General features: G+C 40.8%; 2 protein-coding genes and 1 pseudogene across 2 annotated transcripts in view; 1 reads left to right on the top strand and 2 right to left on the bottom strand.

Moving 5' to 3' along the window:
• LOC143907328 (uncharacterized) overlaps positions 1-17604 on the bottom strand; it is a 156163-nt gene extending 138559 nt beyond the window's left edge. The window contains exons 1-6 of the mRNA XM_077424011.1: positions 17435-17604; positions 16965-17103; positions 16593-16751; positions 16270-16356; positions 15928-16065; positions 12597-12814 (exon numbers count right to left, since the gene is read on the bottom strand). Coding sequence (XP_077280137.1) covers positions 12597-12814; positions 15928-16065; positions 16270-16356; positions 16593-16751; positions 16965-17103; positions 17435-17588 — 895 coding nt within the window. The 5' untranslated portion in view covers positions 17589-17604. The remainder of the gene's footprint in view (positions 1-12596; positions 12815-15927; positions 16066-16269; positions 16357-16592; positions 16752-16964; positions 17104-17434) is intronic.
• Positions 4278-7216, top strand: LOC143907431 (uncharacterized; annotated as a pseudogene).
• A 2621-nt stretch (positions 17605-20225) lies between the features above and the next one.
• On the bottom strand, positions 20226-20831 carry LOC143907327 (activity-regulated cytoskeleton associated protein 1-like). The gene has a single exon (XM_077424010.1). The coding sequence runs from the start codon at positions 20829-20831 to the stop codon at positions 20226-20228; it is 606 nt and encodes a 201-aa protein (XP_077280136.1).
• Between the last annotated feature and the right edge of the window lie 7157 nt (positions 20832-27988).

Here is a 27988-nt window from a genome sequence, read left to right as displayed (position 1 = left end):
AATCGCGAATTTTCCTCACGAAAAAGAGCATTTACTAGATACACTCAACTTTGGCACTCTCTATTTCTGGTGTTTTTTGAGTCACCGCAAAAAAATATATACGAAAATTGTAGAGAATTGAATCCTCTACAAGTTTTATTGAAACATTTTTTTGATCAAACTAACAGGGGGCGATATAAGTGTCAATAAAAATGTTTAACTCCTAATTGACGGCACTTTTTTGGTTTTAACTGTTTTTCCTTGACAACTATTAAAAATTTTTTTTTAACAAAAGTTGTAGCAAATATTTTTCCCTACAAAACTAAAAAAAAAAAAAAGCGACCAATAGAAGCCAAGATATTCAAACTTTAAATATTTACCCCTATTTTCAAGATGGCCGCCGACGCACAGGAAAATTTTGTTGGAACTTTGTGAATTTGGACATCTCCTATGACCCTCTACTCACCCTCAAAAAATTGGCTTGTCAATCTGTTTTGTAGATATTCCGTGTTTTTTGAGCTAATTTTACTGGCCTAATTTTCACTTATTCCAAATACGTAAAAGATATCCTAAAATCATCTAAAATGTGTCAAGGATGTCCTGAGGAGTTTTACAGGATATACTCAGGATATCCTGCAATACTCCTCAAGATATCCTGGACATGCGTAAGAGGATTTTAGGATTTTTGATGGATTTTAGGATTATTTAAGTCTAGTGGACGTTTATGAAAAATTTATAATTTATTACGGTACTTAACATTCTGAAATTACTTTAAGTATTTTACAATTAATGAAATGAAATAAAATATTTATATAAAATATTTACGACAATATATATATATATATATATATATATATATATATATATATATGTCCTGGATGTCCTTCGGATTTTCCGAGGATGTTATTGGCTATCTGGAAAACAACTAAATATCCTGAAAATATCCTAGAATATCCTGGACATATTCAGGACGATCCTGAGGACGTCTTGTGCTATTTGGAGTTACCGTTCTTTGGCTGAATATTTGCTAAAAAGATTTCGATGGCTTGGAAGGGTAGGCTCAAATAATTATATATCAATGGCCTACATTACGAATTACTAAACTGCCAGTAACCACCGTGATCGAGTAATCGTACTATGCTTCTCTCTCCCGATGGATCTGGACGTTCAATGCATCCTCTAATCCATTTGTCGCTCCAATATACAGCCACGTAATCATCCTCTACAAAGTAAAAATGTATTGTATAATCAGAATATCCTGATTTCATTTTATTCAACGTGTTAAGATTATATCACTTACTGTTCAATACATCTGGAACTGGCAGCAATTCATTGTTATACCAATCAATACATTATGCTTTTTTCCAAATTTTTCAAAAGGAGAAATGATGAATGAGTCGGAAGCTGAACAAAGAGTCAATTTGGCTTGACAGTGTGAGAGATATTAATGTCATTATTAACACTCTCAACCAGGGACAGGGGCCGTTGAATCGGGACATTATACACAACTTCTTCGATCACCTCGGCTATTGTCGCGATATATATTCACGCCAAATCGCATATATAACATCGTGTTATTTTTACATTTAGAATAGTATATTGTGTACCAAGGGGCGAAAGTAGCGTTTTTCAGACGAGTGTGAAGTTTATCGCCCTCGCCTTCGGCTCGGGCGGCAAATCACACGAGTCTGAAAAAGCTTTCAACTCGAGGTGCACACGATATTTTTCGCAACACCTCTTTACGGAAATGTTCGACTTTTGAATGCCTGTAAAGTGTATGCGTTTGATGTTTCATTCATACAGTTTATACGCGCGTGTAGTTAAATAGAAAGAGAAAAAGAGAGTGATGTGGAGTCCAGAGACAAAGTCTTGATGGGGCCCAGGAGTAAAGCCCTCGGTGGGGTCCAGGGGCAAAGCCCCCTGCAATACTGTGAAGTTACTTAGAGAAGTAATGTACTGTGAAGTTACTTACTTCAGTATTACAAAACTTCACAGTATTGCAGTCACTGTATTGTATTGCTCATTCGGAAAACAAAAGACAAAATGGTAACAATGCCTCGTTTGAATAAAAATTAGTTTGTGCAAATCTCTGCTAATACGACGCACGCACGCACGCACACACACGATGGGCAAAATCCGACCAGCAACCTCCCCGTAGTGTCCATCGGATAATGCTAATGTTGGCAGTGATTGAATGCACAAAAATGCATAGGTAACTTTGATAAGCCATAACTCGGCGAAAAAAAATCGTACGGACTTATTATTTTTTTTAATTTGCAGGGAAAAGTCTATATTTTACGATGGTTGCTATGATAGTTACGAAAAAAATTCATTCTACTCCGTAGAATGTGTCAAAGTATGCAATTTTTCGGAGAAAAAACACGTCCTTACTTTTGGAAGAACGGCGGGAGGGGGAGAGGCTAAATTCAAAATCGAACAATGGTTCCTTAAAGTACAGACTTCACCCTTTAAAATGGAGGAAAAAAAACAAAAAAAAAAAAAAACTTTCAGATATGACAATTTTTCGCGGAGTTGTGCTTATTTGAAGTTGGGCAAATTTTTGACGAAAATTTTTGTTGCGATAATTTTGTTGCCCAGTGTATAATAAAATTAGAAATCTCTTTCTAACTGTCCCCCTTAAGAAAGAGATAAAGTGAGTTTAATCGAAGGTTACAGTTAATCGGAGATGGTGAAACCGGCCCCGGTTTAATTTTCCTATAACATTTCAGAAATTTATTTTTTTGTTTTTTTTTTGTATTTAATTAAACGAATTTAGAATGAAAAGAATTCGATGAATCGTGTATATTATAAGTTTTTCTTTGATATGCAGGATCTTTCAAACTTACCAGCTCTAGAGTTCTATTTCTAAAGAAAACGAATGAGGATTTATAACAAGCAATTAATATTGATAGTTTTACTGAAAAAAAATAGATAAAAGAGGAAAATTTGACATAAAATATCTTTATAATTTTTTAAAATTTATTTAAAATTAAAAAAGAATTATTAGTATATTATAAGTTTCTCTTTGATATGTAGGATTTCTCAAACTTACCAACTCTAGAGTTCTATTTTTAGAGAAAATAGAGACTTACTTTTATCAATTTTCCTCTTTCATCTATCTTTTCTCAGTAAAAATATCAATATTGCCTTTTATAAGTCTTCATTCATTATAATTTTTAACATAAAATATCTTTATAATTTTTTAAAATTTATTTAAAATTAAAAAAAAATTATTAGACTTTTATTATGCATCTACGTGTTTGAATTTTTGTAATTTAATTTTCTAGAAGCATTTCATTATTCTTGATCGCTTATAATTGGTTTATTAATTTTCTATAATAATTCCTCGGATAGTCAAATCTGTTGAGAACAGATTTTAAAAGTGTCTGCTACAAATGTTGATAAAATGTCAGCATAAATATAACAAAGGCTACGGTCAACGTGACGCTATAAATGCTTTGGAGTGTTTTCTTTTTCTCTTTCTTTCTTCATTGAAATGCTGTTAGAAGGAGATAGATGTTTTTGCTTTCTTTTTGAGAGATAGAAATAGAAGTAACAGTGAAAATAAGAGAATTAGAGAATAGATGTATATAAAGAGTAGATGCGAGAAATTAACTAAATTCTAAGAGAGATAGAAAGAGATAGATGTGTGAGATAGAAAGAGATAGATATATGCCGCTTGGTAACAAGCTGGCGGGAAAAGCGACGTGCGTGTGCAAGTCCGATCGTGAACTGCGAGAGTCATTTTTTTTGGCGCGCGAAAGTCCAATCGTGAAAAGTGAGTCATTTTTGGCGCGAGAGACGTGTTGCCGGGCACGCGCTGACGCATGATCGATTAGAAAAACATAGCATCGATGCGACGCCATGACACATATGTATATACATGCATGTGTATGGAATTACTTTTCAAAATCGACATGCATCGGGTCGGTGATCAAGCATAACTTGCAGTGCGGTATAGCTTGATCGCTGTTTAGGGAGGCCGCGTAAATTTGTACGAGTCCCGTGCGTGTGCGTGATCAACCCGATATCCTATAGATCTTTTCAGCAGTGCCTGGAGATCGCACGGGATAGTGGTGTGCGTGTGCGGATGGCTCTGCAAAGGCGCGTGGTTTCTCGCTTTCAGATTATTATGAATTGCAGTGCGTTCTGTATGGTCTTGTGAGCAATAAATAAGTTTTATTGTTGAGAAAAACTCGACGATAAAATTATAAATTATTATCGGTCAATATGAATGTTGGTTTATCTTGTCAAAAGAGGAATGCTAATGTTCAATTGATATTTAAATCCCGATCTAGATGGAAAAAAAGACAGGAAATCTTCCGACGGAGGAAGACAATCAAGTAGAAGACGCACTGGTAGATTATGACAGCGATGATAGTGCTGTCACAGTGATAGAAAAAGAAAGAGATAGCGAGGAGACGATAAGAGAAGATAGAGATAGAGAAGAAAAAGAGACTGAAGCAAAAGGTGCCATTCCAAGACGTAAAGAGGCACCAAAAATCAGAGAAAACATAGAATTGACTAAAGCCTGGGTAGAAAATCGTCCAATACTACCCATAGGAAGCCGAATGCTGTACAAAAAATAAGAGAAATTAGTAAAGAAAATGGATACGGTATCGGACAAATTAGACGTGACATTGAGAATCTTGGAAAAAGTAATGTTCAAAGCCAACTCCATGATGAAAAACATGGTGAAAGTCTCCAGTGCGAATCTCGAAAAAGAAAGAATAAAACTTAGACGTTTAGAGGTAACGGATAAAAATACGCGAAATTTAGTAGAGAATAATATACAAACGGTTAAAGAATTAGAAGTAGAATCTAAAAAGAAAAAGTTAGATGAAACAACAGTCTGTTCAGCCGGGAAAGATAGAAGTTTAGAGACAATTAAAAGCGCTATAGAAGTAGAACTAAACAGTCAAAGGTTGCATATTAGAAGAGAATATAAGCTAACGCAAAAATCCAACTTTGATCTTTGGATGGACTATTTGAAATCTGAGTTAATGAATAATGACTTGTTAGATGTAATAGATTCAAACATTGAAAGTCCAGAAAATCTTTTCAAATTAAAAGTTGGTAAGAGTCTAGTTAGAGATATAATAATCAATCATTTAGATGAAAATTATCATAAAAGAATCTTACATGAAAAAGATCCAAAAGAAATTTTAAAGAAACTAAGAAAATATAAAAAGAGTGAAATAAATGTTACTCATGCATCGGTACGAGCTAGACTTTATCAAATTAAAATAAGAAAAGATGAAAAAGTAAGTGATCTTTGCGAACGCTTTGATTCAATAATTAGAGAATATGAATCATGTGAAGATGCGGTACCTCTTACAGAACAAGAAATTGGATCTGCATTTTATCAGGCTGTGTCAATTAATGTACCGGAGCTGAGTAATGTAGATTTAATTAGAAGACAAACTAATCTTAAAGAAATGAACATAGATGAAATAAAATCTTTCATGATGCAGTTAGAGGCAGAGACTAAGAGCGAAGTTAGAGAGAAGCTAGAGAAACCAGAGATTAGAGTACAGAGGACTACCGCAGAAGAAAATAAGCAAGTAAAGTGCTACAGATGTAACCGATTGGGACATATGGCGAAGGACTGCCCACTAGCGGGATCAGAAGCCTGGTTTTGTTACTACTGCCAAGAAGTTAGAGGCCATAAGGGAGACAGTTGCCCAAATGTTGGAGCCCAGGCAAACAGATTTAGAGGAAAAAGGTATTTAAATAAAACCGTTAATAAAAATATAAAGAAAAAGGGTAGATTTGTCCAAAAAGACACAACAAGAGTAGATAACAAAGGGAAAGTAACCAAAATACATCTAGCCAAGAAAACTACACCATCGAAAACAGCAATTGAAGGAAAACCAAAAGAAGGTAAATTAAGCATGGCTAAATTAATAGAAGATAGAGATAGTTCAAAAGAGTTAGTCAATTTCATTGTAGATTCGGGTGCAACGGATTATATTGTAAATAAGAATATAATTTTGTCAAATTTTGAAAAATGTAATAATAAAGTTATTAAATGCGCGAATATAAGAATGAGCTTGCAGACATTTCAATAGATGATAAAGGATATCTTTTGTTAATAACGAATGAAAAAGAAAAGAGAGTCATTAAATTAACAAATGTAATTGCAACAAAGGAAGTATTTGAAAATCTATTATCTCTAAGAAAGTTGGCTGATGCAGGGTTCAGTATTTATTTAGATGATAAAGTGTTTAAAGTTTACAATAAACTAACAAATAAAATAGTTTTTAAAGGAATTTATGAGAAACCAAATTGGATTATGCAATTTGAGGTCAAAAATAATAATATAAAGGACAATGAAAATGTAGAATGTGCTGTGTACAAATGTAGAACAGAAATAGTTTCACATAGTGAGCTTCCTGAACAATCGCAGGCAAACATACAGAGCAATGTTATCAATTTCGGAGGGAGAATTAGATGAAAGGGACAATGTTGGCTCTGCGATTGGGAGGGAGAATAAAGGAGAGCTCACAAATGTGAACAAGAATATAAAACACAATAATGCTGAACTCGATCAAGTCATTAAGTTAAAAGATATACAAACATTAGAGAATATAGAAGAAATGTGTGAAAGCTCAGTAATTGAAAAAGTAAAAAAATTAGAGAAAATAAATGAGGCGATGTTATGGCATGTTAGATTAGGTCATGCGTCGTTAAACTATTTAAGACAGCTACAAAAAGTAGAAAAGAGATTAGAGACAGTTAAGTTTGATAACTCCATATTAGAGTGTGAAGTCTGTATAAGGCAAAGATGGCAAAATTGCCGTTTAAAGAAAACAGAAATAGAGCACAGAGATCACTACAGGTGATACATACGGATATCATGGGTCCAATAAAACCTACATCTTATCCAGGACGAAAGAGGTTTATAATAACCTTTATAGACGATTATTCTAGATTAGCAAAAGCTTACTCCTTGAAGATGAAAGATGAATCAGGAGAGGCTCTAGAGAAATACCTAATATCCGCCAGAAATCTACTAGGAAAAGAAGAAAAGCTATGCTATGTGAAGTCAGATCAAGGCAAGGAATTTACGGGAGGTGCTTTTAAAGAAGTGTTAAAAAGAGAAAAGATAGAAGCCATATATGCACCACCGTACACTCCGGAACATAATGGAGTTGCAGAAAGGTTCAACAGAACGATGCAAGAGAAAGTAAGAACATATATGTTCGACTCGGGATTACCAAAGAGTATGTGAGAGTTGGCAGTTGACGCTGCTGTGCATGCATACAACAGATCTCCACATAAGACTATAGAGTACGAGATCCCGTTGAAGAAGTTCTCATCAAAAACAAGTTGTCATTTTGAGCAAATAAAGAGATTTGGATGTATTGGATATGCAAGAGTACCAAAGCCTACGTCGAAATTTGACAAGAGAGTTATTAGAGGTGTGTTGGTAGGATATACTGACACTGGATATATACTCTGGCATCCAAGCACAAGAAAATTTATAGAGTCCCGACACATTAGATTTAGTAAAAAGGTAACATATAAAAATGTATATCAAAACAATCAAACAGAAGAAGAAAAAACTCAGATAAAAATTAGATAAAAAAATTCGTAGAGGATGAGGAAAAGGGAGAACAAAAACTAGAGATTCCTGAGAAAAGGAAAAGAGGTAAACCGAGAAAACAAACAACACAACTAGACGAACAGAAGCAGAAGGTAGCACAAAAAGAAAGTGAAACTCCAATGACTAGAAGTAAAACTAAGAGAAAACTAGAAGATAATGGAGACACTGATGTGCGGAGAATAATAGAAGATGTTAGCTTTGCTAATTATACTAATGTGAAAAATATTTAACGGAATATAGAGAATCAAGATGAATTACATTAATGCCTTATGGCATCGTTGAATAGAAAGCCTGTTACTTATGAAGAAGCTATATCAAGTAACGAAAGAGAGAATTGGAAAATTGCAGTCAAAGAGGAACTTGAATCTATGTATGCTAATCAAGTGTGGGAACTTGTCGATAGACCATTAGAGAAATTAGATGGAAGACGTACTAATATAATAGATTCAAGATGGGTTTTTAAAAGAAAATTAGAAGCAGATGGATCAACCAGATATAAAGCGAGACTGGTGACAAGAGGATGTAAAAACAAGAATGTGTATGATCTGAAAGAGACATATGCACCAGTTTCGAGATTGTCTTTGGTTAGATCCATACTGGTAATGATAAACAAATATAATTTATATACATGTCAGCTAGATGTAAAGACTGCATTCCTAAATGGAACTTTAGAAGAAGAAATATATATGGAAATTCCAGAGGGAGTAGAGGTGGATGAAAACACCAAGAAGACTAAGGTGTGTAAATTGAATAGAGCTTTGTACGGATTGAAAATAAGTCCGAAAAGATGAAGTAAGAGATTTTCAGAAGAGGCAAAAAAGCTTGGATTATATAGAGAACGATCTACATGAGCCATGCCTGTTCACGTGGAGGAAAGAAGGCAAAATAGTGATCGTATTGCTTTACGTAGATGATATTGTAACGCCCGTGCTGGACACTGAGTAGAGAAATCGGGGAAAGCTGTGAAGCGCGCTCCTTGACAACGGGAGTTTGTTTATGGATTTATTAGTAGGGGAGCTAGCTCCATTTTTTCGTGATTATTTCGGTACTTATGAAACTTTTTGTGGTGATTCAGAATGTTATTTAATGATCAAAGCTCCGGGGACTGACAAAAAAGTGGGGCGCTTTGGGTGGTATAGCCACTCACTTGTGCAAAAAAATTTTTTTTTCAAGTCATTTCGGTATGTCAGTCATTTTGCACCATAATTCTTTGATATATTCTATGACTATTTGCAAATTGACTGACAAAAAAGTGGGTCGCTTGTGGGTGTAGGGCCGTCCAAAAATGCAATGACTGGTTGCGATTATAATCCAGCATTCTTCGGAAAAGGGAAATCAAAACCACTGAAACTTTTGGAAAAATCGTTGGAATTTCAGACGGCTTTAACTTCCTTGAAAAGCGTGGATTCGAACTCAAGAGAAAATGTTTTTGATGAACTTGAAAAATTTGTATGCCGTATTTACAATATTCGAAATATCGACACAGTCAATGAAGCAAGATTTGAACTTTTTTGCAAAACATACAAGTTCAAAAATCTCAATGAGTCTTTCAAGCCAAAATTAAAGAATTACGATGCTTCGAGTTTGCCGCCCTGTAAATCCGAGTTGTTCCAGCAGTTATTGAGAGCACAATATATCACAAGCGTTTGGAGCAATGCTCACATGAAATATCCGACAGCTCTGCATCCACAAGGAAATGGCTGGATAGAAAATAATGGAAAATATGAATTTGTCTGGTTTGAAGGCAATCAGTTTCCAACACTTATCAACGACATCGTTATTCAGCCGTCACAGCAATGAGGAAGGTGAACTAGGTATGCGTGAATTTTTTTCTTCGAAAAAGAAAAAAATCAGTAGTCAAACAATCATATTATGATTTTAAAATAATGTTACAGAATCGAATGACGATTTTTCTGAGGATGAAGATGACCTAAATGATTGTGATAAAGAAGAAGAAGAAAAAGATTCCTAGTTTTTTTATTTATTTTTTATGATGATGATTCAATGCAGCTATTTTTTATTAATGTTTCTGTTTTGATTATATAATAAATGACCATAAAAAAAGATATTGGCTTCAGTTTACAATGTACTTATAGTATTATCTTAACGGCGCCTTCTGCGCGTTTACTAAATTAACGTAATTCTTGCTTTAATGGAAGCCGGATTGACCCGTATTATTTTCTCCGAAAGTTATTCTACAATAAATGTTACTTTTTATTTGTTAACTGACTGAGTTAATGATTTATGTGTCACCCCGCCGGATATCGCGCTGCCCTTCATCAACCCCGCCCTGCTATTAGGTCGAGCTAGCCGATTCCTCGCACACCAAACTTATTTCGTCTTGCGTCTCTCTTTAGTTTCTCGCAATTTCGCGGACGCGAATTTACGCGTCTGGCGCCCAGCAATCAAATTCGGTTAGTGGAGTGTCGGAGGTGCGAGAGAATCGTCGGAGAGGCCTATCTATCATCCTTCTCTCCTTCCCCCTTTTGATTTGTTACATGACCCGGACCGCTCCGGGAGTGAAAAAGATGTGACAAAATTTGGCTGTACTTTTAATTATTTATTTGAGTATAATGGAAAGACAATAAGAATTAAAATGAGTCCTGATGATCATCAATGGTGAATTCAAAAAAGAAAAAAATTCATAAGTCGCAAACTGTGGAATTTACAATATTTTATGAGGGTTTTGAGACTCACTTTTTTGTCAGTCAATTATGCTAATAGTCATAGAATATATCAAAGAATTATGTTGCAAAATGACTGACATACCGAAATGACTTTTTTGGGCGGCCCTACACCCACAAGCGACCCACTTTTTTGTCAGTCAATTTGCAAATAGTCATAGAATATATCAAAGAATTATGGTGCAAAATGACTGACATACCGAAATGACTTGAAAAAAATGACATTTTTGGGCGGCCCTACACCCACAAGCGACCCACTTTTTTGTCAGTCAATTTGCAAATAGTCATAGAATATATCAAAGAATTATGGTGCAAAATGACTGACATACCGAAATGACTTGAAAAAAAAAAAATTTTTTGCACAAGTGAGTGGCTATACCACCCAAAGCGCCCCACTTTTTTGTCAGTCCCCGGAGCTTTGATCATTAAATAACATTCTGAATCATCACAAAAGTTTCATAAGTACCGAAATAATCACGAAAAAATGGAGCTAGCTCACCTACTATATTGATTTTCTGTCTGGCGGATTTTTGGAATCCGCACGCGTTCTGTTTTACGAGCTTAGAATAAACGCATTTCTTAAGTTTTTTTGAGTTCTCTTTCCTTTTGCGAGTTTCGCAAGATACGTGCGCGAGTGTGGAGTGCGCGATAGTGTTACGGCGGCGAGCTTACTCGACGAGCGTAACAATATGTTGGTTGCAAGTAATGATCAGAAGAAATTAGAAGAAATCAAAAAGAAGTTGAGTGAAACATTTGAAACGAAGGATCTTGGGGAACCAAAGAACTTTCTGGGAATAACAAATAGGGCGAAACAAAGAAGAAAGTTATATGTATATTCATAAGACGCGATATACTGAGAGCATATTAGAAAAGTTTCATATGAATGAATGCAAGCCTCAGAATACTCCTATGGTCACCAGAAAAATGAGCAATAAAAACAGAAAGAGTAAATTAGAAGAAACGAGTATTAGAGAAGAAATTAAAAGAGTACCTTATAGAGAAGCTATAGGAAGCTTAATGTATCTAGCAAATGCTACACGACCTGACATAGCCTTTGCAGTGAACTATTTAGCAAGAAGACAATTAAAGCCCACGGAAGAAGACTGGCAAGATGTAAAAAGAGTCTTCAGATATCTTAGAGGAACTGCAAATAGAGGATTGATATTTAAAGGTAAAATAGATGAGTTAGAGTCGCTGACAGACGCTAGTTTCAGAGATTGCATTGATTCTACATCCACTGGAAGATATATAATCAAATTATTTGGAGATGTGAGATAGCATGGAGAAGTCATAAACAGACTTATGTCACACTTTCTACCTGTCAAGCAGAATATCTAGCAATGAGTGAGGCCTGTCAAGAAGTAATCTCATTAGACAAGTCGCTCAGATATGTTGTTGGAAAAACATTCTTGCCTGCAACAATCTGGTGTGATAACAGAGCAGCAGGAAACTGTACTAAGAAAGATGGAAGTCACAAACTTAAAATGTTTGATAACAAACTAGAAGAAATAAAAAAAAACTTAGAAGAGAGAGAAGAAACTGGAAACAGAAAACATATGGCTGACACTCATGGAGATTTTATCAAGCAGTGTGTTGATCAAGGAAAGGTGAAAGTCGAATGGATTGAGATCAAAGAGAATTTGGCAGACATTATGACAAAACCTTTACCTTTAGAAGCATTTGCATATCTAAGAGATAAGATAATGAATATAGAGTTTAAACAAAGTTAGAGATTGATTGTACTCGATAACTAAGTCTTGTTATGTTTCAGATAAAGAGGAAACTTAGAGAAACCGTGGATCGCTTGCACAAAGGGAGGGAGTATTATGAGAAGGCATTGAACGAGCGATGCGTTCCCGCCCTTCTAGAGGGCAGCTCCCGGTTTGTGGCGCGGCTCGGCGCGCCACGCGTACGTGTGTGATCTTGGCTCACCAGACAAGCTTCGTTCTCTGACGAGTTCAGACCATGGTGGAAATATACATGGTGTGCTCAGTATTGGTCTGTCTTTTTCTAAAATCTCCCGGCTCTCTCTTTTCTTGTCGCCGAAAAACACAGGCTTCCATCAACAAAATATCCCTAGAATAGTGGGTATTTTGTGTTGTTACGATGCAGAATTCGACCCTCTTCCTGTGATTTTGGTTTCGTGTAAAATAAAGGTAAGATGTTTTTTTAAATTAAAACTAAAATATTTGGCCATTATTCGTAACAGTAATAAATATAATATGCAATAAATTTATATAATAATGAAAGTAAAAAACAGGAAAAAAAGATTTATTTTAATATACTGTCGATTAATTTTTCATATCTATTTTTTTTAAATAAAGACTGTTCCCGCTCTGCTAGTTGCAATGTCAGTGATTTATTTTTCATTTCAAGACTGTTCAATTCCTGCATACACTTTTCTACCGAACTTGCATGAAATTCGTCTAGAGACCTGTGATGTTTCAAGTCAGCTTTCAACCACGTTATGGTCTTATGTGGATCCTCTTCTTTGCTTGCCGTGTTGCCAGAAACATTGCTGATAATGTTTTCGTCCATATATCTGAAAACATTTTTACGTAATTAAGATATGATTGTCAATCTGACATAAAGTATAAAGCATGCCATACTGAAGGTAAAAACATGAGAAATCATGTCGAAACCTCATGATTTCTAAAATAATTTGTCATTTTATTATTTTTCGTAAACTTAAATGAAAAAACATGTGACCATGTTTCCTTGTTTTTTTCTTGTACAACTGTCACCTGATTAAGACTACTTTCAATCCATTAGCGCATAATGATGATGATAATTAAGAGATATTTAGGTAATGCAAATTTGAAAAAAATTACACGAAATCTTTGTCAATAAAAGAAATGGTTTTTCTTACAGGTACACCAGAAGATTATAAAAAAAACCTGAGGAGTTCTGTCGGTACTATACGCGACAAATGTCATCGTCTTGCAGAAACATTAGGTACAGAAAAATGAAAAAAAAAATGAAGTTATGCTTTGTGGAAAAATTTGTTGTTAATTTTTTCAGGTTTCAGAAGACATAATTATTGGTTTGAATTTTGAAGTCCCTTACGAATCATTACCAAGGAGCACAGGACGAAAAGATACAATATAGGCCGGTATTCATAGTCCGATCTTATTTCAAGACCGTCTTAAGTAATGTCTGAATTGCTAATACGGTCATTTGATTGGCTGGACGGAGTCTTAGGACTACCTTTGACCAAACTTAATAGTCCAGTCAAATTGTCATTTTAGGAAAAATTGAATGTTTGAAAATTTTGAATGTTTGATTTTTTTCAAGGTGAAGCATGATTTCCCGACAATTTCACTGGACTATAAGACGATTTTAAATATAAGATCCGACTATAAACACCGGCCATATTCAGCAAACCACTTATTTTGCATCTGAAAAGTTGTTTTTGAGTTTTCTGTAGACTTTAGTTACGAAAAATATAAGTGGAGTTTCATGTGTGAACGTGCATTTTTATTCCATGGGGATTTAATGTGGGCATAGATGAAGGGATTCTTTCCATGGCCCAATCAGATTTTAGTGCCAACTATAAACATCTTAAAAAAGAAAACAGCAAACACGAAGAAAGAACCTATTTAATGCTTATTCGTTTTTGATTCGAACAATTATTAACAAACCTTACCATGAATTCAAATATAATTTGGTTAAATTAAGCAAATGTGGAGCTGTCAAAGATGCTATTGAAGGTAATTGAGAAGTTTATTGCTAACGGACAGACTCTAATCTTGCTGGTCTTTTTCATTCCAATATATGCATTTTCTTTACGATGAGCTTTTGATTGTATTACTCGTATAAGCGAGTATTGATTAAGGTAAAGTTAGAATACGATAATTTAAAATATTACTTTATATACATAAATAATTAGAATTGCACTTCTGTGATTCCTTGAAACTTATTTCTATTGTTCGAATGTCAAAGTGGGCATGTGTAACTCCTAAAGGATATACAAACCTTTTGTGGAATCGAATAAAAGTGTAATTGTTATTTTTTATGCATATAAAATTATATTTCATTTTTCTATTCATATGGTATTCTCCCTTTGAATAATTAATATTTGCACTTGTACACTTATACGAGTTTTACAAACATAAACTTGTCACAAAGATAATATTAATATTTAAATAATAAATCTATCGTCTGCACCAATGTAAAAAACAATCAAATATGAAAATTTCGACCTACGCAGACACGTGCTGATGGTCATGCACTAACCAACTCACATATCATTGATGCCACTTTAGTAACTTGAAGTAACTTTAGTTGTATTATAGATACACTTGTATCGATACAATTGTTGAGTAGTTGGTTAGTGCATGACCATCAGCACGTGTCTGCGTGGGTCGAAATTCTCATGTTTGATAATATTAATATTCTACGTACGAGTGTAAAACATTAATGCACTTCATCCTTGCCTATGTATCCATGTGCAATGTATAGTGGAATTATTTTGATATGAACTTTTGTCATTACTTATCTGATCATTGATATTATTGATAAATTTCATTGCATTTAAATAATTGTCTAGAAGTAGAAATAAATTTAACAACCAATCTACCAACAAAATGAGTGATGAGAAAAGTTAATACAAATGTATGTTAGGAACAGATTTTGCGAAGCCGTTATTGGTGAAAAGCTTATTCCTTTATTAACTTATTAACAACTTGAGACCTAATCTATTATGTACAATAATTGCACATAAGTTTGCAAATAATAAATTCTTCCAAACTTATTCTAGTAATTAACTTTATATGATTACACATTTATACTCTAACAATGTACATACCAATGCACTGAGTTCATAGCTTGGAATTGGTTCTTTCATAGTTGATAGTAAATGAAATAAAATTATATTTAATAATAATGCTAATGATGAAATAATTAATTTAAAAACTTAATGTCAGAATAATTCCATTACAGTTTGCACATGGATATATTAGCGTATATACCTTGATATCCGAAGGATATCACACAGAAGTGCAATTCTTATTTTTTTTTTTTTATAAAATTATTTTTCTATTTATCGTACTCTCTCTTTTCATTAATCAATACTTACTTATACGACTATTACAATCATAAGCTCATCGTAAAGAAAATGCAGACATTCGAATTAAAAGAACCAGCAAGATCTGAAAAGTCTGCCCTTTGTCAATAAATTCTTCAATACCTCCAATAATATTTTTTGACAACTCCGTATTTGCTCAATTGAACCAAAGCATGTTTGAATTCACGGTACGGCTTGTTAATAATAGTTCGAGTCGAAATGGAATATATATTGAGCATGTCTTTCTTTATATATTGAGCATTTCTTTGTATTTGCTAGGTTTTTCAAATCTTTTCTTGGCACTGCTTTGACAGAATTACCTTTTTCCTAATGGATTATTGCGATCACATGTAAACAAATAGTAAAAAATTACATGATACAGCACTTTAAAAAAGTACATGATTCTTTAAATTACTTGAAAAATGAATATTATACTTTTCAACATGTCATTTGAAACTGTTATGCTTTTAAAACGTAAACTTAAGTCACTTTTTTTAAACTGATGATAAATAATGAATATCAATGCAATTACAAATTAATCATTACTACATATATTGCACCATAAATAGGCAGTAAAGTATTTCACTCACCGACGTTGACGTTTCAATGGTGGACTTCCTTGTTCACTATTATATGCTGCCTCGTGAACTTTCGTCTTCGAAGTAAACCGTTTACTCCTCGATCGTACTGTACTACACTTATGTAGTACTACCTTCTTCTTTTTGGATCTACAAAATATACATATATAAGGTCATTAAAGAATTTCCTAACTTGTCACTGTAAAACTTAATTATTGTATTGTTAAAACTAAACAAGAATTAACAGATATAAACAAATTGTGCAACGCATTGAAATGGACTTGCTGAAAAATTTGTTAAAAATTTTCCATCTATGCGTACGAGTGTGTTACATCACGAATAAATTTTACTAACCTTGTTGGAAAACTCTCACTGCGCAACAGTTCATAGGATACTTCCTGAACATCGTTGTCACTGTTAGTTGGTTCCTGGCAACGATTACTGAAAAAACATATAGAAAATAATGTTACAATTAATGTACACCGAACTTATAGTGATGACACATGGAAAAAAACCTGTGCACATTGCATTTCAAAAAAATCAAAATATCTTTAAATGACTCACTTAAGTCGAATGTATATTACACAACTGTAGGAATTACATTATTTATTGTTGAAAAAAAGAACTTGAATACAAGATATATCCTCAAAATGTGGTACTTGTATTTTAATACATACCTAGTAGATACTAATGTTAAATCTTGTAAGTGCTCAGTGACTCCTACGGGGGATGGTACTGGGGTCGAAGATCGTATCGGAGTATTTGTGTTCGTAGATGGGCAAACCAAATGAAACTCCCGCCGTATCACCTTCATATTATTTTCTTCAGGAGATGCTCTAAAAGAAGAACAAAGTTATTGTAATTTCATATACATACTACAGAAAGACTACAATTGCTAGCTTTGTAATTTTAATAATATCAGAGCAATGAAAATGATTGTTATATCTCGTCTAATAATTTATAAATAACATATGATAGCACTATATATTATTAACGATATGGAGCTATGGTTACAAAAGGACTATATTGATTTTTCCTTGTTAACTTACTGTTCATTTAATGACTGCAGATGCAATGTAGGCACAGCGGATGGCAAAAGACTCCGCCTTTTTGAAATTTTTTCTGCAGCTCTCTTCCTCTTCGGCTGAATAAATGACTCTGGCGTAAAGTGCATTGAACAAATTCTTGCTGTAATAACAAAAAATCGTAATGTATTTTGTTGATGTATCAACATCACCTTTAATTTACTTCTGGATGAATGTTATTACTAATGTTATAACATTTTTAACTAACGCTCGGAGTCAATTGAATAAAAAAAATGTTCCTTCAAATTAGCTAACTGACGTTTATTTATGTATATTTTCTTAAAAATTAATTTCTATCAAATTTACCTAAAAACAAAATGAAAACAGCAGTTTATCACTATTAATTTCTCATTTCTTATTAAATAATTTGATAAAATAAGCATAGACATAAGCAAACAATATAAAGCATTATATTTATTATTATTAAGACTTACCGTTCACCGTATTGGAAGGAAGGACAACTTCTCCGATATTTTTGTACCATCCTTCACGCATGATTTGGTTTTCCGGTATTTTGTGGAAACTGACTTCCTCCGGAGTACATGTTGTATTGGTGTTTTTACAATTTTTGACAATACACCGCACCATGCCGGTTTTCCCCGGGGCGCCGTAATTCGCGGCCGTGGTTTAGGTATGCGGGCGTGTAGCCGGTCGCGTCGTGCGTCGCGGTGTTGTACGCGAACTGGAGCTCGGGTAGGTTTTCGTCCCAGGTTTTGTGCCTCTTTGCGTATTGTGCGATCATCGTTTTAATTACGCGATTTGTGCGCTCCACCGGGTTGCAGTGGGGCGCGTATGCCGGCGTGAATCGGTGACGAATCCCGCACTCGTCTAGCAACTTTGCGAGTTGTTGCGATTTCAACTGGGTGCCATTATCCGACAGGATTTCGTCCGGGCATCCATGACGGAGGATAATGGCTTCCGTGATAGCCTTTACGATGGCCGGCGCGGTGGCTCGCCGCAGCGGGCGGAGCTCGACCCATTTCGTGAATCGGTCTTGCATATTTAAGAGCCAAACATGGCCGGCGGCGGATCGCGGGAGCGGACCGACAAGGTCAATGGTGACCTGCTGCCACGGGTGATTGAGGGTGGTCGGATGTAACTGGCCGGCCGGTTTCTCCTGCGCGGCTTTATGCGCCAGGCATGTCGGGAATTCTCTTACGTAACGGGCGATATCGCGGAACATGCCGGGCCAGTAGTAGCGGAGCGCGACTCTCGCGATCGTCTTCGCGATTCCCAGGTGGCCGGCGGTGGGTGCGTCGTAGTACCGTTCGAGGATCGCGGCGCGCTGGTCCTTCGGGACGCACTCCTTCCACTGTTCGCTCGCCGGAGTGTCTTTAAAGTCCAGGCTGTGGAGCACGTGCTTCCACAGCCGTCTGTGCTCGATTCGGAAGTCAGGTACTTCGTGCGGAGTGGCTTCTTTCGTGTGCCACATACGCGTGTACCACGGGCATTTCGGTGCGGAGATACCGAGGCTTTCGGGTTGCCGTGACAGCGCGTCGGCCACCTTGTTGAGGGTCCCTTTACGGTACTTGACGTCGAAATCGAACTGTTGCAATTCGAACGCCCACCTCCCCAGTCGGCCGGACGGTGATTCTATCTTTTGCAGCCATTTTAAGGATTGGTGATCCGTGATCACCGTGAACCGGTACCCTTCGAGGTACCCGCGCATTCTCCTGATGCCCCAGATCACCGCGAGACACTCTAATTCGGTGGCGCTGTAATTTCGCTCGGCGTTATTCAGAGTGCGGCTGGCGTACGCGATCACGCGCTCTCCCTCGGGAAAATACTGCGTCAGCACGGCCCCGAGGCCGGTGGTGCTGGCGTCGGTCTGCAGGTAAAATTGGCGCGTGAAGTCGGGGCAAGCGAGCACCGGAGCGGTCGTCAGAACCCCTTTCAGCGTCTCGAACGCGGCCCGTTCGGTTTCCCCCCAGGTCCACCGCGCCTGCTTGCGGGTCAACGCGGTGAGCGGTGCGGCGAGGGTTGCGAAGTCCTTAACGAACCGACGGTACCAGGACGCGATCCCCAGAAACTGCCGGACTTGACGGACGTTTTGCGGGGCGGGCCAGTTCGCGACGGCGCTGACCTTTTCGGGGTCGGTTCGAATACCGTCGCGGTCGATGATGTGGCCGAGATATTTAATTCGGTTGACGCAGAACCGGCACTTTTCGGGGTTGATCCGCAGGCTGGCTTCGCGGAGCCGGCGGAACACTTCGCGCATGATCCTCAGGTGTTCCTCGAATGTCTCGCTGATGATGACGATGTCATCCAGGTAGACGAACACGCGTGGCTCCAGCTCGGGGCCTAACACGGTGTCGAGCAAGCGCTGAAACGTGGCCGGCGCCGAGTGCAACCCGAACGGCATTACGGTGAATTGCATTAAGCCTTTTCCCGGGACGGTAAAAGCGGTTACGGGCCGGCTTTCCGGTGAAAGCGGCACCTGCCAGTACCCGTTTTTTAGGTCAAGAGTCGTCAGGTATCGGGCCCCCCGGAGTTTATCGAGGGTCGCGGTGATCTGAGGTATCGGGTAGGCGTCTTTTTCGGTCACGTCGTTTACTTGGCGAAAATCGATGCAAAACCGCGGTTTGCCGTCTTTTTTCCGCACGATGACGACTGGCGAGCTCCAGGCGCTGTGCGAGGGTTCGATGATCCCGTCGCGAAGCATTTTGTCGACTTCGGCGTCGATGATCGCTTGCATCGCGGGGTTGCGCGGCCGATACCGTTGCTTAATCGGACGGTCGGTCTTTACGCGGATAACGTGCTCGGCACGGTCGGTGGGGCCTCGCACGGCTTCAAATTTCGCCAGTTCGTCGGCCAAAAAACGGCGGAGGCGTTCGTCCTCCGGCTGCGCGCCCCCCTCGGGTAGGTTCTCTACGGCGGCGGTCCGCGTCTCCGTGCTCGGTGCGGTCGGGGACGGTATGGCGAAGTCCAATTTCATCCATAAGTCGACGCCGATGAGCAGGTCGTACTTGAGCGTTGGCATGATTTGAAATTTGTGCCAGAACATCCTCCCTTGTATTGTTACGGGAAACGTGATCAAGCCCGGAACGGTGGTGCTTGACCCGTCGGCGAGGTACACGCGCTCGTCGACCGGTCGAATCGGAAAGTCACGGGCGAGCCTATCGGCGGTGCATGTGTTTACGAACGATGCCTCGGATCCGGTATCTAGCAGGGCGTCGACGGGCTGTTTGGCTACCATGACGGTTAAGAGCGGGCGCGGTTTGTATACTATTCGGAGGACCGGGGAACGGCCGCTTCTTCCCCGGCCCGAGCGGCATTTCCCGGCGGCGGGTGGCGATCTTTGGTAAAAACGCCATCCCGGCCGCACTGCAAGCAGAACCGGCGCGGCGGTCGTCGGCAATCAAAACGGGTGTGGCCCCGCTGCTTGCACCGCCAGCAGCATTCGCGACGGTCATAATCTGCGGCGGCGACCGCGGGTTTCGGCGTGATGACTTGGCGGGCTTGCGTCTGTTCCTCGATGTGTTCGAACTCTTCCGCCAGGCGCAGAATGTCTCGGGTACGGGTCACCGTATCGCGGCGAATATACATCTGGTACCGCGGATGCATGTTATTGTACAACGCCTCGACTTGGTCGTCTTCCGCGAATCCGGTGGCCCTCCGCATCATCGTGAGCATTTCGGTCGCGAATTTCCGGTATGGCTCGTCCGGTTTCTGCAAGCGTGTTTGGATTTCGCGGACCAGCGTGGCGCGATACCGGCGCGGCAGGTAATATTCGCGGAAGTCGGCGCAGAAGTCCTCCCACCCCTGCCAGTTGGAGCGGTTGTTCCTGCACCAGAGAAGCGCGTCGCCCCGGAGTAGTTCGGGTAGCCCCATGAGTAACTGCGCGCCGGAATAACTATAGGCATCTTTCAGCTTCTCGAGCCGCTCGAGGAAGGTCACCGGGTCTTTCCCGTCGAAGTGGCACCCCCATTTCCGTATCTGATCCATGACCTGGGCGGGGGTCTCGCTGGGCCGGTCGTTCGCGGTCGTTCGCGGCGAAAGAATACGAACGGCGTCGTCATTACCGGCGGCGTGTGAAAGGCCACGTTCGGCGATAGCGGTGGGCGTGTGTCGATCGGTATGCGTAGGTTTTCGGGCGGGTGCACGGAGATCAGGGGTGTATCCTGCGGCGGATCATCCCCCGCGACGGTGGACGGCACCGTTCCCGGGTGCTTGGTTATATACGCGCTCAGGCGTTGGCGCATCTCGTCAACCGAGCCGTCGGTGTCCAGCTCGAGCTTGGCGAGCTCCGCGCTCAGCTGGCTTTTCGCCAATTTATATATCCACGATTTCGGCATGCTGTCTCTTGATTACTGTCTCTCGGAGCGGATCAAAACGGTCCCTGTTCGGGCGCCATGTAACGGCCTGACTTTATCGAACGCGGACTGGTGTGCGGGATCAGGAGTCCGATGACAGGCCCAGAGACAATAATCAATTTAGTGAGACACGCAGTAGTTTTATTCACAGTTTAATTATCTACCCGAAATGACGCGATATATACAACGAAGAGGTAGTGCGGATGCACTTGATGACAAACGCGGTATTGTTACTCGACGGGCTCGGTATATTACATAGACGTATTACATATAGGCGGACGCGGTATATGTACAGGAAGTGCCTTTGCACTTGATAACGGCGCGGCATTCAACAACGGACGCGGTAGCGTTACATAGACGTATTCCACGGGCTCGGTATATTACATAGACGTATTACATATAGGCGGACGCGGTATATTTACAGGAAGTGCCTTTGCACTTGATAACGGCGCGGCATTCAACAACGGACGCGGTAGCGTTACATAGACGTATTCCACGGGCTCGGTATATTACATAGACGTATTACATATAGGCGGACGCGGTATATTTACAGGGAGTGCCTTTGCACTTGATAACGGCGCGGCATTCAACAACGGACGCGGTAGCGTTACATAGACGTATTCCACGGGCTCGGTATATTACATAGACGTATTACATATAGGCGGACGCGGTATATTTACAGGGAGTGCCTTTGCACTTGATAACGGCGCGGAATTTAACGACGAACGCGGTATAATGCCTGGAGGCTCGCGGATGTCGCGGTATCGCGATAATATGCGTGCGGAAACGCGTAGCGTAGGAAGATTTCCGGAGCCCCGGCCCCGAGGCGGCGGCAGCGAGAGCCCTCGTTACGAGGCCGAGCGCGCTCGACCCCGCGTAACCGTGCCTTCGGGGTTAAATCTGAAGGAGTGCGAGAACACCTGAGAGCTCTCAGTCGAGACTCGGAGCACCGGACCTCGTTTGGTGTGTTCCCTGGGAGTCGGGATAGGTTTCGTCTGGAAGAAGCGGAGCTTTTCGACGAAGTCTGTCTTTCTCGCCAGAGCGGCGGTTTATATACCCGCCCGGCGCGGCGGGTTCGCGAGGAGCGCCGATCGTCGCGCTGTGGTGGGGCGGCGCGGCGCCGCGCTCGTCCTCGGGGCGGCTCGGTTGCCGTCGTCGCTCGTCAGGAGGCACTGGTGCCGCGCTTGGCCCGCGCACACGGTGCGTTTGACATTACATTTAAAATGTGGGCTCACCGCGCCCTGGTCTTCGCCCGACTGGTCGTCGGTCGGGCGGCATCCGGCGGTCGTTAGCCGGGAACAATGCTTAGCGCACGGGGTGCATCGTTACAGCTCTAAGTTCAGCATCCATATAGTAATTCTCAGATCATCATATCTTCGACACTGCAGCAGGACATGGTTCAAATCTTCTCTCTCATAACCACAAACGCATCTCTCGCTGTCCACGTAACCTTTCCTTTTCAGGGACGATCCCAAGTTGAAGTAATTTGCTCTCAATCTATTAATGAGCGCAACGAAATATCTATCCTTGTTAAGACCCCAGAACCAGGGCCTCTTTGCCCGACAATCGTAAACATTTTTAAAATAGAATATCCCCTTGTGCGCTAACTCTGATAAGATCGATTCCTGAGTGGTCTCCCACGTCCTCCGTCTAACGCACAGAACATATACTAATGTCTAACGCCAACCATAGCGTCCCCCACCGGAACAAAGATGGAGGGGTCGGCCTCCTCACATGACGCCTCCCTAGCGAGAGAATCAGTAAGCTCGTTGCCAAGGATACCAACGTGCGCGGGAATCCAAACCAATACAACTCTCTTGTCAAGGTGATGCGTCAAATCATACAGCAGTCTTCTGGCTTCCGTTATATACGGGTTTTTGTAAACATTAAGATGGTTATTGCGAATACTCTGTATCACAGATTTACAGTCCAAGAGGACAACGATATCACGTTTTCTATGTTCTGACTGAGTGGACATAAGCTGCAAGGCGGACTTAATGGTAGGCTGATCTTATAGGCCTCATCCTGATCACAGATAACCAAATTAGCGCCCGCCGGTAGACCGCTTGTTATCGTCATATGAGCCGTCCGTAAATACTGTCTCCGGGGATTTCAGACCATGCTCAGAGATAATGTTCTGGATCAGGACTCGATCCGGATATTTTTTGTATTTTCTAGTCATTCCAATATCCAAGTCAACGACAGGCACAAAAGTGTGAGCCCCAAAAGAACCTTGAAAAATCTCAAACCTTCGTGGCGGGCCAAGCATAGCCCTGTTTGCCAAAGATCCTTTTCATATTTCAGATAGAAGAGAGAATCGATATGTGTGTGTGTGTGTGTCGGAAGCAAAAAACGAGAGTATCCCTCACAATCAAACATACGCTGCAACTTCTGGCAAAGACCATTCTAATTGTATATAATAGTTTTATAAACAAAGTTACTCCCCAGCATAATGGCACGATCTCGCAGGTACCTCACCTTGGCTTCCGCCACAATGACATTGTTTGGGGTACTGTTCCTGTATCCCAAAGCAGAACGAATGCCCATATACTGAGCCCTCTCTAACTTGAGATGATAAGCTGCATCCCTAGGGAAATAAATGAAATTGCTATATAATCTGTGACGGATCTCACTAAACTCTTGTAGAGCATTAGGGCTGTATTGGTCTCCATACTAGATGAAACACGGCATAGGTATTTCAGGATAGAATTAGCTCTATTAACTTTTTCTCGTACTTCATGAACTTGGCGATGGAAAGTTAAACCACTATCGAGCTAGATGCCCAAAAATTTAGCCTTGCTGCTGTTGTAGACATCCACGCCCTGTATCCGGATACTGAGGTTCCTGTCCGTATATCCGCTTTTGGAGAATTCAACTAATACTTGTTGAGTGAGTTTTCGCACTCTCCCGTCCTCTGCGATTATTAGGCGCCTGCGTGCGCTATCGATAGAGGGCGACTGTACCCAGCAGAAGGAAGGCGCCGAGCGCGCTACGACAGGAAGTCGCGCCAGTCGCTTGCCACCCGCAAGGAATATTACCACGCTTTTCATAGAAATAAATAGTACTTTGTGTTAACACGAGCTTCATTCTGAAATCCGTATACATCCTCGTCTCCTCGCGAGTTCCTCGGACATACAAACTAACTGTTCCAAAAATACTGTCTTTCTGGGTTCGAGGGCCAGACCAATCGCACTGAGTCTCTCCGCGATGATATTAACAGCACGCTCGAGGAGATCACGATTTCTTCGTTTGCTGACACTCGACACGTATAGTCCAATATTATCGGCGAATTCCACAGCCTCCATACCCTCAGGCAAGTCAGCGCATAATTTTTGAGTAAACAATGAATACAGAGCCGGGCTGAGGACGGCGCCCTGCGGGAGCCCCCTATAGACAAGGCGATCCACAAATTCTCTAGAATTTATAATGAATCTAACCCTTCTCCGGTATAACCACTTACTGATGAATCTGATTATGCCAATAGGGCAGTTGAGCGCCATCAATCTGTCTATTATGATCCAATAGTCCGCACAGTCATATGCCGACGACACGTCCAGGAATGCCGCAAGAGTGTACTCATTCGAGCTGATAAAGGCACGAATGTCAGCCGTGATGCGGGTCGAATTATCAGCACATGATCTACTCCGCCTAAAACCGCTCTGTGAACAACTAAATTTCTCCTCACTTTCCGCCCACCAGATCAATCTCTCGTTTATCATCCGCTCCATTAACTTGCCGACACACGACGAAAGAGAAATAGGCCGGACCTTCTCTCAACCAACCTTGTCCACAAATACAACCTGGTACGATAGCCAATCTTCAGGCAACACCCCCGTGGACCAAATCGAGTTAAAAAGCTCGAGCATACGTATCCTTCCAGACTCCGGGAGTAAGCGCAACATCTTATACTCCATACCATCTAGACCGGGGGCAGAGTCCCTTCTGGCCATAGCGATGGCTCTATCCAATTCAGCTCGCGAAAAAGGCATTTCAAGTTCCCCGCAACCCCTAGGTTAGGTTAGGTGAAAGGGTGTGGTCATCTAGTGACCATTCACTCGGAGACCTGAGGTCCATTGTGATACCCTATTTTTAACCCTTGACCCGTCTTTACCACCTCGCGTTGAAACACTTCCAGTTTCGTGCGAAGCTCATTATATTGTCAATGCCCATCTCCGCTGCGTCTTCCAGTCCATCCAGAAATTCTTGTCCCATTGTCTGGAGGCGTCGGTTTTCTAGGGCTGGACACCAGCACATCAGATGCTCAATTGTTTCTTCTTCCTCGTTGCATTCTCTGCAGCTGCTGTCATCTGTGATTTTCCATTTCTGGAGGTTCACTCCGACCGCACAGTTTCCTGTGACGACTCCTGCTGCTATGCGAACCAGGTTCTTCTTGTGTTTCAATAGTTGCTTAGTCCTATTGTTATCTATCTTAGGCCAAAGATTTCGGGCTATCCCGCAATCATTCCGGTTTTGCCAAATCTTTCTGTGTTTCTCCAGTATAATTTCCTCTATGGCATCTTTTAGTGAACTGATCGGTGGTAGTGGGGAGTCCATTACCTCCGCGCCGTTCCCTCCCGCCCCCAGCTTTGCCAGTCTGTCCGCACCTATGTTCCCTACCACATTTTTGTGACCGGGAACCCAGCGCAGACCGACCCCGTCGCCGCGGAGCCAGGACAACGCTTCTTGGCAACTCATCACTACCTTTGATCTCACTGTTTTTGATGCAATACTTCTGAGCGCAGCCTGACTGTCAGAGTAGATTGTGACATCCCTTAATGGTTTGCCACTCACCCAGATTAGCCTGGCTGCCTCCCTTATTGCACAGATTTCTGCCTGTATGGCGTGGCAACCGTTCTTTAGTCTGTATGACTTCTGGATGTTGAGCGCCTCAGAGTAGATTCCAATGCCTGCACCCGTTTTGGTTATGGAGGCATCGGTGTAGACTGATGTCTCGTGTTCGTTTATCACCGAGTTATCCTCCCATTCCTCCTTAGAGGGAATGCGTATGTTAACACACCCCTCGAAGTTATGCCTGGCAACTAAGTAGTCCGTTGGACTATTCAGGTTTAGTCCTTTGTTACTGTTCAGTTTTCCGATCTCCTCCAATATTCTTGAATGTCCGTAGTTGATCGGCTTCCAGAGATTTGACTCCTTGAGCCTTACGGCTCCTTTTGCTGCTTGGCCTTTAACGTACAGCTCAAGTGGTTGTAGGTTCAAGATTGCCTCCAGTGCAGCTTGTGCTGTATTATTCATCACTCCTGTGATACCCAGGGCTGCAAGCCTTTGTACCTTGGTGAGGCTCTTTTTGTTTACCTCCTTGTTCATGGCTTCCCACCAGACTAATGCTCCGTATGTAATGATCGGTCTTATTACCGCAGTGTACATCCAATGTATGATTTGCGGCATCAGGCCCCATTTCCTTCCAAACATTTTCCTACACGCATAGTAGGCAATCATTCCTTTCCTCATCCTTTCCTCCACGTTCCTTTTCCATGAGAGTTTGGAGTCTAGGATAATTCCGAGGTATTTAATTTCCTTTGAAAGTGTAAGTGCCTTCCCCTCCAGCTTTGGTGGTGTAAAATTGGGTATTTTATACTTTCTTGTGAATAGGATGAGCTCGGTCTTGCTCGGGTTTACCCCTAGACCATTCTCTCCTGCCCACTTTGATAGTTCTTTTAGCGCAGATTCCATAATCTCACTGATTGTAGACAAGTATTTGCCTGTGATCAGTATGACTACGTCATCTGCATATGCTATCATTTTGATCCCTTTCTCTTTAAAGATTGTTAGGATCTTGTTTATCACGATCAACCACAATAGCGGTGATATCACTCCTCCTTGCGGTGTGCCTCTTGTTGCCTTCTTGCTAGTGGAGCTGTTGCCTATTTCTGAGGTAATAACTCTGCTTTCCAGCATCCTTATCACCCACTCCGTGACCATGTGCTCTACACCTAATGTTTCTAAAGCCTTTTTTATAGATTCAGTTTTGACGTTGTTGAAAGCCCCCTCTATGTCAAGGAATGCAGCCAAAGAGAATTCCTTGTCTTTGAGGGATTTTTCAATTGTTCCGACAACCACGTGTAGTGCGCTTTCGACCGATTTGCCTCTTAGATAGGCATGTTGCATTTTGCACAGATTTTCTATGTTTGTGGTCTCTTTTATATGCATGTCTATCAGTCTCTCTAGTGTCTTCAGTAGAAACGATGATAGACTAATAGGCCTAAAATCTTTTGGCGTAGTGTGACTCGGTTTACCAGCCTTGGTTATAAACGCCACCCTTACCTCTCTCCATCTTCTCGGTATGTAGCCTAATGCAAGACATTCCACGAAGATTCTCTTTAGCATCCCAATAATGCTGTTCAGAGATTTTTGTAGCATAATGGGTAGTATCCCATCCGGGCCCGCAGATTTGTATGGGTCAAAGGAACGCACCGCCCATAATACTCTCTCCTCTGTGACGATCATTTTTGCCCTCGTTTCTCTCTCCGCAGGGGTCATCAAATCCCCCCGTCTGTGGAAATCATCCCTTCTTGCATCATTGTAATCAATGTTCCCGCACCCAGAAAAGTGGGTGTTCATAAGGAGTTCCAGGGTCTCGTTGTTGGACTCAGTCCACGAGCCATCCGGTTTCATGATGTTACTTGGGATCGCTGGATCCTTTGATAACACCTTTCT

Source organism: Temnothorax americanus, unplaced genomic scaffold, assembly GCF_048541705.1.
Source record: "Temnothorax americanus isolate GAGA-0224 unplaced genomic scaffold, ASM4854170v1 Scaffold8, whole genome shotgun sequence".
Classification (NCBI taxonomy): domain Eukaryota; kingdom Metazoa; phylum Arthropoda; class Insecta; order Hymenoptera; family Formicidae; genus Temnothorax; species Temnothorax americanus.
Note: the sequence above shows the minus strand (reverse complement) of the source record. Positions and strands in the feature narration are given on the sequence as shown.